We start from the raw sequence: 15,790 nt of genomic DNA on the forward strand, positions 1-15,790 counted from the left end.
TTTTTTTTTTTTTTTTTTTCTTTTTTTAGGAGGGATATTTCATGATTTAGTCAGTAGTAGATTTTAAAGGAGGGATTTAGCAAATAGAGCAAAAAGTTCTAAGCCGGACTAGTAGTTTCAGTGGCAGTGTCAAATGATCAAAGAGTTCAAGGGCGATTACTTTAAAAAAAGGAGAGGTCATTTACAGTGGTGAGAGAATAAGTTAATATGCCTGGATCCTCGGACATGGCACTCTTGGGGAAGGTTGTTCCAATCCTTATATCTCTGGACTCTTGTTGCTCTTGGGATTTGCAATCTCAGAAGGGAAGAAGCTTTTATGTCCAAGTGAATTCTCAACACCCAAACTAAGATCAGTTTTGAATAAGTGAATGAAAGTAGAACAACACATACCACAAATAAACCCCCAAATTAAAAGGTCCTCCAGTTGTTAGGAATACAAAACATAGGTTAATTACTAAAATGCTAGGTTGTACTTGTAAACACACAAAAGGAAAGTGCTGAAATACGCTGAACTCTACATCTAAATCCCAGGACCCTCACCCCCAACATTCTGACGAACCTTCCAGGCTCCCCCAGACAAGTATTCCGAAAAAAAGGCTTTCCTTTTGGAAGATACAAAAGCACCTTCTCCATTATCGCCAACCCCTACTTAGAACCACCCCCACTCTTTTAGGGTGTGTTCAAGATAGCCTTTTAGCATTTTATTTTGCAAATCAAACTTCAGACCAACATGGAAGTAATAAAACTTATAGATTATGCATTTCAAAATTTCAGGCAGAAAATAGAGGCTCATAAGGTCTTGCCTTTCATGCAGCATTCTTGATGCAGTAAAACCAGTACAACGCATAGAGTTTTAACAACATAATAGACAGAATCTGTAGGATTTTCATGATAGCACAACTTCCATTACAGTAGAAACAGCAAACAATATTTGGTATCAAATAAGTTAATAACAAATGAACAGAGAGCCAGTGAGAAGAATGATTTGACGTGAACTAGGTTAACAAGTACCTGTAAGCGAGTCTTTATAGTGTCCAATGGCGTCGTAATGCAGGAAGCTGTTGCACCTGCAATTATTCCACCTGCAGCTTGAACAGAAATAAGTTGGGCATGGCTAGGAGCAAATTTCTCTGCACCAGAGTTTTGGCCTAAGAACCTTCAACGCCACAACATAAGCATTATAATTCCAACGTCAGATAAGAGCAATCAATTCAAACAGAAAATACAGCCGCATTATGTAGTGCAAATAACAACAGTACAGTGGGACACTCTGAAATCTAATATTAACACCTCTGAGATACAATTGGAAAAAAAAAAAAAAAAAGCCTGATAAATGTTGGACAATTCCTATCGTATCATTTCCATATTGCATCCTTTTGCCAGTAAAGCCACAAACTAATATATATAGCTCAAAAAATCCAAACAGAGATGCACTTTAAAGTGCCTACACTGCCAGAAGGAGAATGGTTCGAAACACAATAACCAAAACTAGAACTAAGGTATATGATAAAGAACGCTGTACATGAAAGAGAGACAAAACTAATATTGCAGTATCTATTTGATATGTACTCGGAAAAATTACAATTTATTATCAAGAAACTAATAGATTCTTTCATTCAGGAACAAGAAAGGGAAGATGATATTTCTAACCACTTCTAGTAGTAATTCATTTCATGCAATGATCCAAACTCAACACTTAAAACACAAATGAGGGGAAATTACCATGTCTCACCTCCAGATGATACGTTGACTTGCACCATAACTTGCCCACCATACAGCACTAGATGGAGAGTAGGTCATAACAGATAATCCAAAACCTTTATACAATCCCCGGATCCCATCAGACTTTATCAGTTTACGAGCAACATCTAAACCCCCATTATATCTTGTATTGCTTGAGTATCCTTGAACCATGAGCTTCTGACTAATCTGAGTGGCATATATATTTAAGCTTTTTAAGTGAACAATGAATAAACAATAACAAAATTTTAACAAAAACTAAATCAAGCCTACAGACCACATCAATTGGAACAAAGACAGCTTGAGAAAAAAGTGATGCAGTCATGCCAGCTAACCCATTTGCTATTGCCGCCTGTGTGGGTTCAGAAAATTTCAATGGCTCAACCATTTTTAAGGTTCCCACTTTGGTAGTCTCCAAAGCAGTAAGGAAGATAATCCTTGCAGGAATCGCACCGGTGATAACAGTGCCAAACCCTCTGTAAAGACCAGGAACCCCATCATTCTTCAGTAAGCCTTTAATTACAGAAAATGCATTTTTCTCGGCAGAATCCTTTACAGCAACCTGCATCCTCGTTTTTACAACAGAAACAGGGTATAGTGCAACTGTAATCCCAGTAAAGAGACCAGCTCCTACGCCATAAAATTTTGCTTTATCAAGCCTGCGGTATGTAGAGTGATCGATAAATAAATAATCATACAAGTACGGCAACTTTGAGCGTGTTCAAAAGTAACATACTTCTGTATTTGCAAATACACAATTCTGCTAGTGCATAAGTACAACCAGTACCCATCCATAATGCATTTAGGCTAGAAAAATACATGTAAATTATAATTCACTGAATGCCATAGGGCACAAATGTTGCAAATCAAGATACTAACAATTTCAATTTTCCAGCATGTCCGAGTCAGTTCATACTTCAAAACAAAGGACTCGTAGACTAGTACAGACAACCTACGGCTGAAATCTATTCTCCACCATTTTCACAAACCAGCTTAAAGCATCAAATTGCAATGAGTATGTCAAAGCCAGAACCATCCTAAATCTCAAGTTCTATCTTAAAACCTGGGTCAATTCCACTTTGAAAAAATGTTCCAATTTTAATCCACTGACAATATCTCTATATTCTTTTCCCGATCCCTGATTATGCATCTCTTTTTCTCTCTCTCCCTCGCACATAAAACTCAACATTGTTACCAAAATTTCAACTTCCTTCGACATTTCTTCTCTTATATGCCATCAAAAACCAATGCATCAAAGTGATGCATAGGGAGAACTAAACGAGAAGAAGCAACAAAGCCAGATTGGTCAACCAATACTAGCGAGAGTCAGCAATCCTTACCATTCAACGCCGACACAAGCTACCAAATCGAAGTAAAGAACTGATGTGCAAATACAAAAGATTCATGAAATGGAATGAATCGAAGTAAATAGAAAAATTCCCAGAAAACAGAAGAAGAAAAACAGAGGAAAGGAAATGAAAGACGATCGTACTTGTCCCAGTTAATCTCGGTCTGACCAAGCGACTGAAATCGAGAACTATTCGCATTCATGGCCTCCCTTTATCTGAATCGAACAACCAACAGAAGAATTCAAGAACGTATTGATAGTAGTTGGAAGAAGTCAGGAAACCAATCGATATCGCCGAGAACGATGAGCTGAGCGAATTTAGTTAAGCAACAGCCCGAAAAGCTAAAAAGGATGTGAAAAAGGGGAAATGAGTCGAAGAATTCCTTGATTTTCTTCAGAATTGAATGGTTGAAGAGAAAGCAATTGAATGGGAAAGTGGCGTTTTGGTTTTTCTTCTCTTATTCCATATTCTTTCTTCTTCCTCTTCTTTGCTCGTCACAAACAGCACTCGCCTCGCGCTGTTTTTGTATACAATTTTGGGCTTTGATTTCAGGCCCAAATCCAAACACGCGCCGCCTCGTTTTTTCTCACAAGCCCAAAAAGCCCAACAAGCCCACTCTTCACTTACTATTAATAAAAATATTTCTAAACTTTTAAAAAATATCATTTTCTTATTTCTTTTATTTCAAAAATACCATTAAACTTTAAATCAAATTTCAATAATACCCTCAACTTTTTAAAAATTCAAAATATCTATAAATTTTAAAAGTAGCATAAACACTCTTTGTCTTAAAAAAAATATATATATATATCCAAGTGTATTATTAAAAAGATATTTTAAAATTTGGATGAATTTAACCTAAATTAAGTATCTCATTTTAATAATTAAATCAAATTAAAATTAGTCTCCTAAAATTTAAAATAATAATTCAATTGAAGCTTAGTTTGATTTGGTTTATGTGTATTTTTATAATCTATTATTATATTGCCATACATGCTTAGTTTACACCAAATTTGAACCAGTATAATCCAAAAATAAAAAAATAAAAAATAAAAATAAAAAATGATGTTGGAAAAAATGGGTGTGAAAGAATGGTAGAATGGTTCTTACATGAATGTCAATTCCAACCAACCCAAACAAACTTTCCCCTGTTCACACCTTCTCTACACCACTATTACTCAGAGGAATCTCAATATCAACCCTCGCATTACGTTTCAGTTCTTATCTCTGCTCCTCAAAAATGGAGATATCCCATTGGCAGAGCAGCCTTCATCCAATACTCCTGCTTTCATTCCTCATCTTCCCTCTTGTAGCTGCAGATCAGACCTGCTCCAATGGGCTCTGCAAGGTTTCTTTTTCCCTTTCTTTCTTCTTCTTCTTCTTCTTCTTCTTCTTCTTCTTCTTCTTCTTCTTCTTCTTCTTCTTCTTCTTCTTCTTCTTCTTCTCTTCGTTTTAATGAATGATTGTGTTCTTAAGCTGGGGGATGGCTGCTCTTCTAATGGAGATTGTGGACCTGGATTGTATTGCTTGTCATGCCCACCAACCTTCTTTGCCTCCAGATGTGTTCGATCTCTTTACACTGATCCCTTCAAACTTCTGGTATGCATTTTTCTTGCCCTGCTACTCAAATATTCTTGCTGGGTTTCCCTTCAACCACGGTAGCTCTACTGGAAAATAGTTTCGAGGCTGACCGTGATGCCTAACGGGCCAAACTAGACAATATCGATTAGCGGTAGACTTAGGCCTTTACAAATGGTATCACAGTCCGACAGCAAGTAGTGTGCCAATAAGGATACTGGCCCCCGAGGGGTGAATGTTAGGAATCACGACTCTCCACAATGGTATGATATTGTCCACTTTGAGCATAAGCTCTCGTGGCTTTGTTTTGGGCTTCCCCTAAAGGCCTCGTACCAATGGAGATGTATTCCTTAACAGTGAATTGTTAGATCTCACATCGGTTAGAGAGAAATGAATCATTCCTTATAAGGATGTAGAAACCTATCTCTAGCAAACGAGTTTTAAAGCCGTTAGGCTGACGGCGATATGTAACGGGTCAAAGTGGACAATATCTACTGGCTGTGGACTTGGGTCGTTACAAATGGTATCAGAGCCAAACAGAGAGCGGCGTGCCAATGAGGACGTTGGGCCCCCAAGAGGGGTGGATTGTTAGATCCCACGTCGATTGGAGAGAGGAACGAAACATTCCTTATAAGGGTGTGGAAACCTCTCCCTAGCAGACGTTTTAAAACCGTGAGACTAGCCACGATACATAACGAGCCAAAGCGGACAGTATCTATTAGTGGCGGACTTGAGCCATTACAAATGATATCAAAGCTAGACATCGAGTAGTGTGTCAACGAGGATGCTGGCCACCAAGAGGGGTGATTGTTAGATCCCACCTCAGTTGGATAGGAGAATGAAGCATTCCTTATGAGGGTGTGGAAACCTCTCCCTAGCATATGTTTTAAAACCATGAGGTGACAGCGAAACATAATGGGTCAAAGCGAACAATATCTACTAGAGGTGGACTTGGACTATTACAAATGATATAAGAGCCAGATATCAGGCGGTGTGCCAACGAGGACGCTAGCCCCCAAGGGTGTGGATTGTTAGATTCCACTTCGGTTGGAGAGAAGAACGAAGCATTCTTTATGAGAGTGTGGAAACCTCTCCCTGACATACATTTTAAAACTGTAAAGCTGACAGCGATACGTAACGAGTCAAAACAGATAATATTTCCACTCATTCATCAAAAGAGACTTGTATAAAGTTGTTTCCACTCATTCATCATTCCACTCAAACTCTCATTATTGTTTTGTTTCAAAATGGAATCTTTCCATAATGGGAATCTTGGAAACTCTCCAAAATGCTGATAATCTATCTGTTTTGATGCAGAATAATTCATTGCCATTCAACAAATATGCATATCTAACAACGCACAATTCATTTGCCATTGAAGGAGAGCCCTCTCGCACCGGAGTTCCACGAGTTACACTTAACAATCAAGAGGACACCATCGCCCAACAGCTTAATGTATAGCTTTAATTAGTGTTTGTTTCTATATGTTGTGAGCTTAATTATTTTCTAACCCCATTTTGCAGAATGGAGTTAGAGGGTTTATGTTGGATACCTATGATTTTCTTGGAGATGTCTGGCTCTGCCATTCCTTTGGAGGAAAATGCCACAACTACACTGCATTTGTATGTTCATATTCTCATCTTTTTTTTTTTTTAGGCTATGTCCTTCCAGGACGATGTGCCAACGAGGACGTTGGGACTCTAAAAAAGATGGATTGTGAGATCCCACATTGATTGAAGAGGAAAACGAAACATTCCTTATAAGGGTGTGGAAACCTCTCTCTAGCAGATGCATTTTACAACCGTAAGGCTGACAGTGATACGTAACGGGCCAACGTGGACAATATCTACTAGTGATGAACTTGGGCCGTTACAAAAAAAATGTTGCAAGATAGTATCGGGTGTCAACTGTTCTAGGAAAGGTCGACCAAACGACATGTGGTTGGGCTTTTTCCATGTGTTGTGTTCTTTACATTTCATTCTTATTAACATCTCAATTGTTATAGGAACCAGCACTAGACACATTGAAGGTGATAGAGGCATTCTTGGCAGCAAACACCAAAGAGATTGTCACATTGATCTTAGAAGACTATGTTCAATCTCCCAATGGACTGACCAAGGTATTCACCGAAGCCGGGCTCAAAAAATTCTGGTTTCCGATCACGAATATGCCGAAGGACAACGACGACTGGCCTCGAGTCAGTGACATGGTGGCAAACAACCAAAGGCTGCTGGTCTTCACATCAAACAGAGCCAAGGAAGCAACAGAAGGAATAGCATACCAATGGAATTACATGGTCGAAAATCAATGTAAGCTACCTAACAAATACCACAAAGTGACCATCTGGACGAACATACATTAAAAAGAGCCTAAAATTTTGCAGATGGGAATGATGGAATGCAAGAAGGGAGCTGTCCAAAGAGGGCAGAATCATCAGCACTTGATGACAAGAGAAAATCACTGGTTTTGGTGAACTATTTCCCAACAGTTCCATTCAAAAGACAAGCTTGTGAGCATAACTCAGAGGATCTGGTTGGCATGCTTCAAACTTGTCATGGGGCAGCTGGTAACCGATGGGCTAACTTCGTGGCTCTTGATTTCTACAAGGTTTGTGTGTTCTCTGATCACCCCTTAACCCTTCTCTTTTCATCTCTTGAAACTGACCAAATTTTATGCAGAGGAGCGATGGAGGTGGAGCCTTTCAAGCTTTGGACACTCTGAATGGGGAACTCTTGTGTGGGTCGACTGACATTCATTCATGTGTGGGTTGAGTAAATTGATACTCATGGGCTTCGACATGTCGCCCAATCTCAGCCCATTAGTACTTGTGTCCATACCACCATTTGGGACAATAGAATCCATTTGATAACATGAAAATACTTACAAGAATAAATGTATGTTTGGGATGTTCTTATGATATAGTTGACTCATGAGATGAGTAATAAGGGCAGATCACATCCTAGAATTTGGGATGACGTCAAATTAAGATGATGAAATAAAGATGATGAAATCAAGATGATGAAATAAAATGCAACTTTGTATTCAAATGACTTCGGCCTAGAGTAGAAGTAAGGTTAAACCAGATGACTTGCCTTAGAGTAAAGACAGGTCCGCCAAAATCGCAAGTAATCAAACATGCACTCATAGACGAGGTGTATAGTCGAACGAGCTTAGTTTTCACTTCGATAAAGCCGCAAAATCGAGCGAAAAATAGAAATGGATCTTGAATTTTCCTTAAAGCATGTTAAGTTCACGACACTGCATAGTACGAATGGTCATACAATTGCTCCAAAAATTAAAAAAAATTAAAATATATATATATATAATTATTGTGTGACAAAAGTGAGATACAATCAGAAATGAAACTCATTATTTAAAATAAAATGAAAAAAATTAAAAACAAATAAATAAATTCCTCAAAATCCACTTTGAGTTGCGCCATACCGTCTGATTTGCAACCCCACAAATCAACGTCCATTTTTTATTCTATTAATTAATTTTTTTATATATTATTAAAAATTTTAAAAGTTTATGATAATATTTTTTTTAAATCATATGATTTGCTTAAAATATTATTTAAAACATTTTGATTGGTGGAGAGTAATTTAAGGTCAATCACAAACATATACATAAAAAAAAAACATTCATATATTTCTCTTTTACAATAAAGTATCCACAAATATATTTTCTTATAATTTAAAATATCTTCACACTAAACCATAATTAGAGCCATGCCGATGTCACACCCAAATGGATAATTAATCATTAATTAATAATTAACTACTAATTCCAAGATGATTAGAATTTCAAGAACAAAAACAACAAACATTCAGTCAAAATATGCATTGGGTTCTTCGAAACCCTAATTAAAAAAATGCATTCAATTATAAGCTATAGTTTAATTAAATTATAAAGATTGTGACATCCAAAGTGATATGATTAGTGAGGAGCACATGTGGGAGTAGGTTTAGAAGTATGTATCTAACACATGCTACCAATGTTAAAACAAGAATATTAAACATTAAAGAAGAGATATAATTAAATTTATAATATAAGATTAGATGTATATTATAAGATCACTAACTAACATGCTTTATTAAAATGTTGGTTGCTCAAGATCTTTTGATGGGCTCCATGTTACATATTATAACCTCAAATTAATTTTTAAATAGATTAAGAGAAATTATATTATGCTTCACTAAATTTGGTTGGTCTTCGTTAATTAACAATCGTCACAAAGATTGTTTTAATGGTATAATATGTAAGAGCCCAACCCCACTGTCGGATATTCTCCTCTTTGAGTTTTTTCTTTCGTTTTCCTCTCCTATCAATGTGGGATCTCACAGTTCACCTCAAATGGGTGGATCGTGAACTCCCACATCGGTTGTTGAAGAGAGGAACGAAGAATTTCTTATAAGGGTGTAGAAACATTTTCTGAGTAGACGCGTTTTAAAAGAGATATGTAACGGGGTATTACATATTGAAAGAGGGAAAAGTTTTAGGTGGTATCGAGATCGAAAAGAGATGGGGTTAGGGTACACCACGAGGGAAGTACACATGGGGTTGATTTTTTATTGTTGTTTGTATGGAGAAAGAGGAGAGGCCCACAGAAAAAGGGAAGGTTTTGAAGGTGATAGAGGGGAAGCAGACACCAGATCACATGGGTTTTGGTACCGTCTTTACTAGATATAAGGTTATGTTATGCCTAATGTGGGTTTCCTTTATAAAATAAAACTCCAAACTGTGGGAATATAGAGAGAAACCAAACAACACCAAAGATAAGCACTTGGGTTGGAACCATCATTCAAGTGCAAATGGGGGACCTTTCACACATGCCTGAGGGAGGCTTGCTTAACCCTCTTGTGGACCCAAACCTCCTTTTCTTCTATACTTTTTATTTCTTTTTTTCGTTCTAGAGAATCTTTTTTATCCATTAAACCACACGATTCGTCGGTAATTTAATCTTTAAACTTTGACTAGTATAAGAATCCTGACTATTTAAATGACCTCAACATAGCCACGTTATCTACTCCTTGATTCTTAAGAGTGAAAACTATCCTTGTAGATGAACACGAGTTCTTCCAACATGTTTTGTCTTCACCCACATAAATCTCAATAGAATTCTTAAGAGGTTACTCAACATATAATTATTCTAAGTAAAACATGTTTAACTAGAAAATTCTTATGATTCAGTCACCGAAAACAAATGTATGTCTTGTTGGTATAGATACTAACTTTCATTTCTAGTTTTAACATGTGTATGGTATCCAACTTGGTCCTTATACGTTTCAAAGATTTTATGTTTTTTTTTTTATAAGATTAATTAAATATAATTTTAAAATTTAAAATTATGTAGAGTAAATTTTTTAAGAAAAATTCAAATAAAATGACGTGGAAAAGTGAGCATCTAAGAACAAGCACACGTGACATTCATCTGCCACACTGTCACTGGCAAATCAGAAACTATTTCCCTGCAAAACCCAAAAGTACACTGTGCAACCCATTATTAAGGGGTAAAAATTGTGACTTTTTTTTTCTCTCACTTTTTATTTTATTTTATTTTATTCTTAGTTTTGTTTAATTTGTCATTTGTGTATTTTAATTTAAAATAAGTTCATTTTCTTTTCTCTTCAATAAATTTATTCATAATTAATATATTTTTTAAAATGTGAAGTTGAGAAGGAAAGAGTTGAAAAAGAACAAGAAGAATGATGAAGACAATAGAATGTGAGTTGGATTATAAAAATAATAATTTCAAACCAAATAAAAATACTAAATAATTTTTAATTTATTTCATAAATATTTTTTTTAATCTTCAAACTTCGAAAAAGTAAATAAAAAAAAATTATTTTATCATCTCTCTATTCGATTGTCTTTCTATCCCTTACTTCAATCAATGTATGAACAATTCTTCATTTTAATTTCTTGGTTATCTTCTTATTGTCCTTCTTTAAAAATTTTAAATAAATATAAGAAACTATCTCATTTATTGACATTTCTAAACATAAATATAAAAAATTTCTAACACAAAACGATACATTTATTTTTAAGTCAGTTTGGGAAAATAAAATTAAAATTTCCGTGATTGAAAATTGGGAAAGAAAATAATTAAGAGTGAAAGTGTAAAAATTGTTTTTTAGATAAAAATAAGAAATGGGTAAAAAAAAAGGGTAAAATGGGGAGAGAGAAAAAGAGGAAAGTGTAAAAATGAATAAAACAGGCGCACGTGGAGAGAGGAGGCACACGTGCACAATGATCAGTCTTTCATCCAAGTGGCCTCTCAGTCTGATAAGATAAGGACGTCAGTTAGCTAAAAGACAAACCCTCTTTTTAACGCCTTCTTGGATACGAATCTTTTTTTTTACCCTCTTATTTTATTTATTTATTTACTTTTGTAAATATTTTGAGTATAATAAAATAATAATAATAATAATTATTATTATTATTATTATAGGTCCAGTAGTACCACAGCCATATTTCCATTTCCCCATTTTCGAAGTTTTTAATTAATTTTTATTCTTTCCATTCGGAAAATATGGATTCAAAATATTCTATATTCATTACGAATATTCTTTTACTGAAAAAGGATGTTTCGTAAGAGTAAAAAACAGTAAATATTCCATGAGTTAAAAAAATACTAACGTGTGTTTAACTATTTAGTTAAATTTATTGAAATTTGACCTTTTATTGGTTTAGATATTATACTCGACCAAAAAGTTTATAGATTTGAAACCTACCTTAATCAATTAAATTTGTAATTGAAAAAAAGAATCCAACAAAACAAGCTTAACAGACACGTTTTAAGTGTGAGATCTTAGATTAATTGGAGAGATGACTGAAATATGTAAAAACCTCTCTAATAGCATGTTTTTAAAATTGTGAAGTAGATGACAATACATACTGGACTAAAACGGACAATATCTACTAACAGTGACATTGGACTGTTACAAAATAGTATAAAAGCTAGATATTGGATGGTGTGCCAGCGAAAGCACCGGGCCTCTAAGGAGGGGTGGATTATGAGGTCTCATATCGGTTCGAAAGGGGAACAATTATTACAGAAGATATCCTAGGTAGGTTACTAGGTGGTGTGCCAACGAGGATAATAGCCTCCAAGAAGAGACTCCCACATCGATTATCAAATGTTGATAATATTTGCTAGTAGTAGTTTCAGACTGTTACTGCACAAATTGACAATTTAATAGTATGATAATATATACAAAAAGAATAAGCCAAGAAACAGTAGAATTAGCATTAGCGTTGAAATGTACTATTATGGATAGAAGAGAGGCGTTGTTTTGAATTTTAACCACTTATTTTTGTGATAAAACGGTTGGATAATACCAATTAATTATTAATGTCTATTTTATTGTATTCAATGAGGCCAACTAGAAGGGCCTCCATGCCTCGTTACAAAATATTAATAAGCCAAATCTATATTCAAAGAAAATGAAAGAATTTGACTTTGAATTAAATTTGGTCCCTTATTGTGAGAAGAAAAATAATATTATTAATATTATACAACAACTTTAGTGAAATTATATTCATATCATTACACATTTTTAGCCGCTAAACTTTGGTCACATAAGACAATAGACTCTACATTTTCCCCTAGTCTATACTTTAAAATTAAAAAAAAAAAAACCTAAATTGACATAAATAATTTTAAAACTTAAATTTAGTCATTTTTAATTTAAACGTGAAAAACCCTTTTTAAATAAAAAAAAAATATTTTAATTTAAATAAATTAGAAAAACACTTGATATTAATTTACATGATTATTGTTACTATTTTTTTTTAATTTTGTGTGAAAGATATTATTAAAATCATTTACACCGTAAATAAATTTAAATGATATATTTATTTATTTATTTAGGAAAGAGAGAGAGAGTGGGGCTTAGAGAAAAGAGTATTCTCTGTACACACGTGTGCATGTGCATGTGATGGAAAGAGAAATGGGTTTCAATTATTAAGAGAGATAATAATAATAATAATAATAATAATAATAATAATAATAATAAAATAATAATAATGGAAAAGAGGCGAAGGAAAGAGACAGAGAGAAAGAGCAGAAAAGAACAAAAAAGAGGCCCTCGTGCAACTGGTTGTTTGAATGTACATCACTATTTTTTTATTATTAATTAATTATTATTAATAGACATTGAGTAACGATATACTATTTTTATTTTGAATATAAGCTCTCGTAATTTTATTTTTAATTTTTAAAAATATCTTATAATTTTTTTCACTATATTTTTATTTATTTTTTAAATATGTAAAATTAATTTTTTAAGATATATATTTTGAATTTAAAAAAATTGAAATTTATATCAATAATTCATATTTATAGATATTGGTGAGTGAAGTTTATGTGCAAGTTCCGTGCACTTCCTCTTTCATACTCTTCTATCATTCACCCATCTCCATCACCCTTTTTCTTTCTTTTTTTTTTTTTTTTAATTTCTAATATCATTATTCTATTTTTTTTTCTTTTATTTCTTTCTAAATTTTTAAAAACTTCTAATCAATCCACACATCATATCTTGTCGGCAATGCGTCTCTCAATTATATTTTATAATATTTTATATTTTAACGAAAAATAAAAAAAATAATAATAAATAACCCAATTCAGTTATTTATTTTTATTTTTATATAGTTTAAACACTATGAAAATTAAAAAAAATCCTATTTGTCACCCTATTTCTATGTCCCATCCTATATTATGTTTTGTCTCTCCATTTACCCTTCTTGTCTATGTTTTCACTATTTCACTTCATCTTATTTAAAATATATATTCATTTTATTATTAATCGATCTGAAAAAATGACTTAAAATGACACGATAGTAGCTACGATTGTTAGATCCCAAATTGGTTGGAGAGAGGAACGAAACATAGACACATTTCAAAATCACGAGGAGAATCCCTTGAATAGAAGGTTTAAAAAAGACAATATCTACCCGTGATGGACTGAGTTGTTACATATGGTTAAAATAAAACGGCAAACTTTAGCCTAATATTTTTATCACATGTTTATATGATTTTATTCTAAAAAGTAGTAGGTATTTATATCACATGTCATTTTCCTTTTCTTTTCTCTCCGTTTATAGCGTGTCTTTAGTTGATTTGGAATTGAATTCGAACAATTTTGTACTGAAAATTGAGACAACTTAATTTGTAATGATGTAATTCGGCAATATGCTAATCGACATTGATTTTAAATAATTTGGTGCATCGTATAATTAGTTTGGTCAAACTTAGGACTCGGGATCGATGTGTTCACCTTCCAAAATAGTCCCACGTGATTTGGAGGCTACTTTATTAGCATTCCAAAATGTGTACTTGGTAAGAGAGAAGGAAAAATAATAATAAAATTAAAATTAAGTTGAAATTTTTTATAATTATGTCAAATCCTTTTCCAAGGGATCTCAATGGATCCACCCTTTTTCTCAAGTCACCATCCATTCCAAATTTAGTGCCACCTCACCACAACAAACTTGGCTAGACGGACTCATACATCTCACTCGAACAAAATACACTACAGAGCTTCATTTGAGATTCTCGAACAAATTGCACCATTTATATATCATGTTATTGTCCACTTTGAGCTTGAGTTCTCGTTACTTTGGTTTTGGTTTTTTCAAAATGTCTTGTATCACTGGAGATAGTATTCCTTACTTACAAACCCACGATCTTCCTCTTAACTAACGAGGGTAGAACTACTTTCAATAATTTTTAATAAATACTATATGATTTAAATTTTAAAGTTACGTGTACGGATCTTCCTATTGTTAGTTGATGTGAAGTATGTTCAATTTGTAATTTAATCGAATAATTTTTTTGAAAATATTATATGAAATTTGGTTGGACGTTTGATGTCGAAATTGATAACCAAGTATGAAAGATTGGAGTTAAGAGTACAAAAGGTTATCTAATGACAAGAAATTTGAATAAAAAAAAACAAGATTGAAGCGAAAGAGAAGAAAAAAGAAGAAGATAATGTGTGATTTGGAAGGGCAACAAAGTGTTTGATTAGACGGATGAACATGGTGTACACCAACTGTACGGACGGCGCCCCACACCCTCTTGAGACTACTTTGAATGGTGTGTGTTATTACAACAAAACCATGATCTCCTCCTTTCCTTTGTTTCTTCTCTTTTTAACCTTATCGACTTCTTTCGTCTTTGTCAATCGAACATGTTGATTGTCTTTCTACGCTTATGCTTCTTTTTCTTCTATGAAAGATTGTAACAACAATACACTTGTTTCGACTTTTTTTTAGATATTGTCTGCTTTAGTTCGTTATGTATTGGAGTCAGTTTTACGGTTTTAGAATACGTCTATTAGGGAGAGATTTCAATACCCTTATTGGGACTGTTTCATTTTTTATCTCCGATCGATGTGGGATCTCACATTGGTTGGAGAAGAGAATGAAATATTTCTTATAAGGGCATGGAAATCTCTCCTTTGTAGACACGTTTTAAAACTTTAAGGGGAAGCCCAAAATGAAAAATCCAAAGAGGGCAATATCTACTAGCGGTGGGTTTGAGCTGTTACAAATGGTATCAGAACCAAACACCAGGCGGTGTGCCAACAAAGACGCTAGCCCCTAAGGGGGTGGATTGTGAGGTCCCATATCGATGGTAGAAGGGAATGAAACATTTTTTTGTAAGGGTGTAGAAACCTCTTCCTAATAGAAACATTTTAAAACCTTGAGTGAAAGTACGAGAGAGAAAGCTCAAAAAAGACAATATTTGCTAGCAGTGGGCTTGGACTCTTACAAGCAACGAATTGAATCTAAATTCGCGCTCATTATTAAACCAAATCATTTAGTTTTATTGGGTATGATGTAAATAGGGTAGGATACCAATGACACATAGTTTAGTGCTCGGAGTTATGTAAACTCTATAGCAGTATAACCAACCTACATTATGAGCATTCTAGGGTCAAAAGTTTAAAATTTTGACTAAGAGGTCAGATGTTCCAATCTTCTATCCTACGCCGCAAAAACAAAGCTAAATAAATCCTAAAGTTGTTACATGTCCAAATCAAATTCATGTCATTACTATACTTGATTTGTTTTTATTGTTTTTAAATTTTACTACGACACTTGTCGTCATTATA

At 34.0% G+C, this 15,790-nt stretch overlaps 2 protein-coding genes across 3 annotated transcripts in view; one reads left to right on the forward strand and one right to left on the reverse strand.

The window, feature by feature from the left end:
• The window catches only part of LOC111456717 (solute carrier family 25 member 44-like), an 8,450-nt gene extending 4,862 nt beyond the window's left edge, over positions 1 to 3,588 (reverse strand). The window contains exons 1-4 of one of the 2 annotated variants that reach the window (XM_023098689.1): positions 3,233 to 3,588; positions 2,018 to 2,370; positions 1,733 to 1,929; positions 1,012 to 1,156 (exon numbers count right to left, since the gene is read on the reverse strand). In XM_023098689.1, coding sequence (XP_022954457.1) covers positions 1,012 to 1,156; positions 1,733 to 1,929; positions 2,018 to 2,370; positions 3,233 to 3,287 — 750 coding nt within the window. In that variant the 5' untranslated portion in view covers positions 3,288 to 3,588. Of the gene's footprint in view, positions 1 to 1,011; positions 1,157 to 1,732; positions 1,930 to 2,017; positions 2,400 to 3,232 lie in introns of both variants that reach the window. The other variant, XM_023098684.1, reaches the window with a different exon arrangement.
• A 613-nt stretch (positions 3,589 to 4,201) lies between these two features.
• On the forward strand, positions 4,202 to 7,564 carry LOC111456311 (PI-PLC X domain-containing protein At5g67130). The gene is made up of 7 exons (XM_023098143.1): positions 4,202 to 4,437; positions 4,566 to 4,688; positions 5,985 to 6,122; positions 6,191 to 6,289; positions 6,673 to 6,976; positions 7,051 to 7,274; positions 7,346 to 7,564. The coding sequence occupies exons 1-7, from the start codon at positions 4,204 to 4,206 to the stop codon at positions 7,436 to 7,438; spliced, it is 1,215 nt and encodes a 404-aa protein (XP_022953911.1). The 5' UTR covers positions 4,202 to 4,203; the 3' UTR covers positions 7,439 to 7,564.
• The last annotated feature ends 8,226 nt before the right edge of the window (positions 7,565 to 15,790 follow it).

Source organism: Cucurbita moschata, unplaced genomic scaffold (assembly GCF_002738365.1).
Source record: "Cucurbita moschata cultivar Rifu unplaced genomic scaffold, Cmos_1.0 Cmo_Scf00002, whole genome shotgun sequence".
NCBI lineage: Eukaryota > Viridiplantae > Streptophyta > Magnoliopsida > Cucurbitales > Cucurbitaceae > Cucurbita > Cucurbita moschata.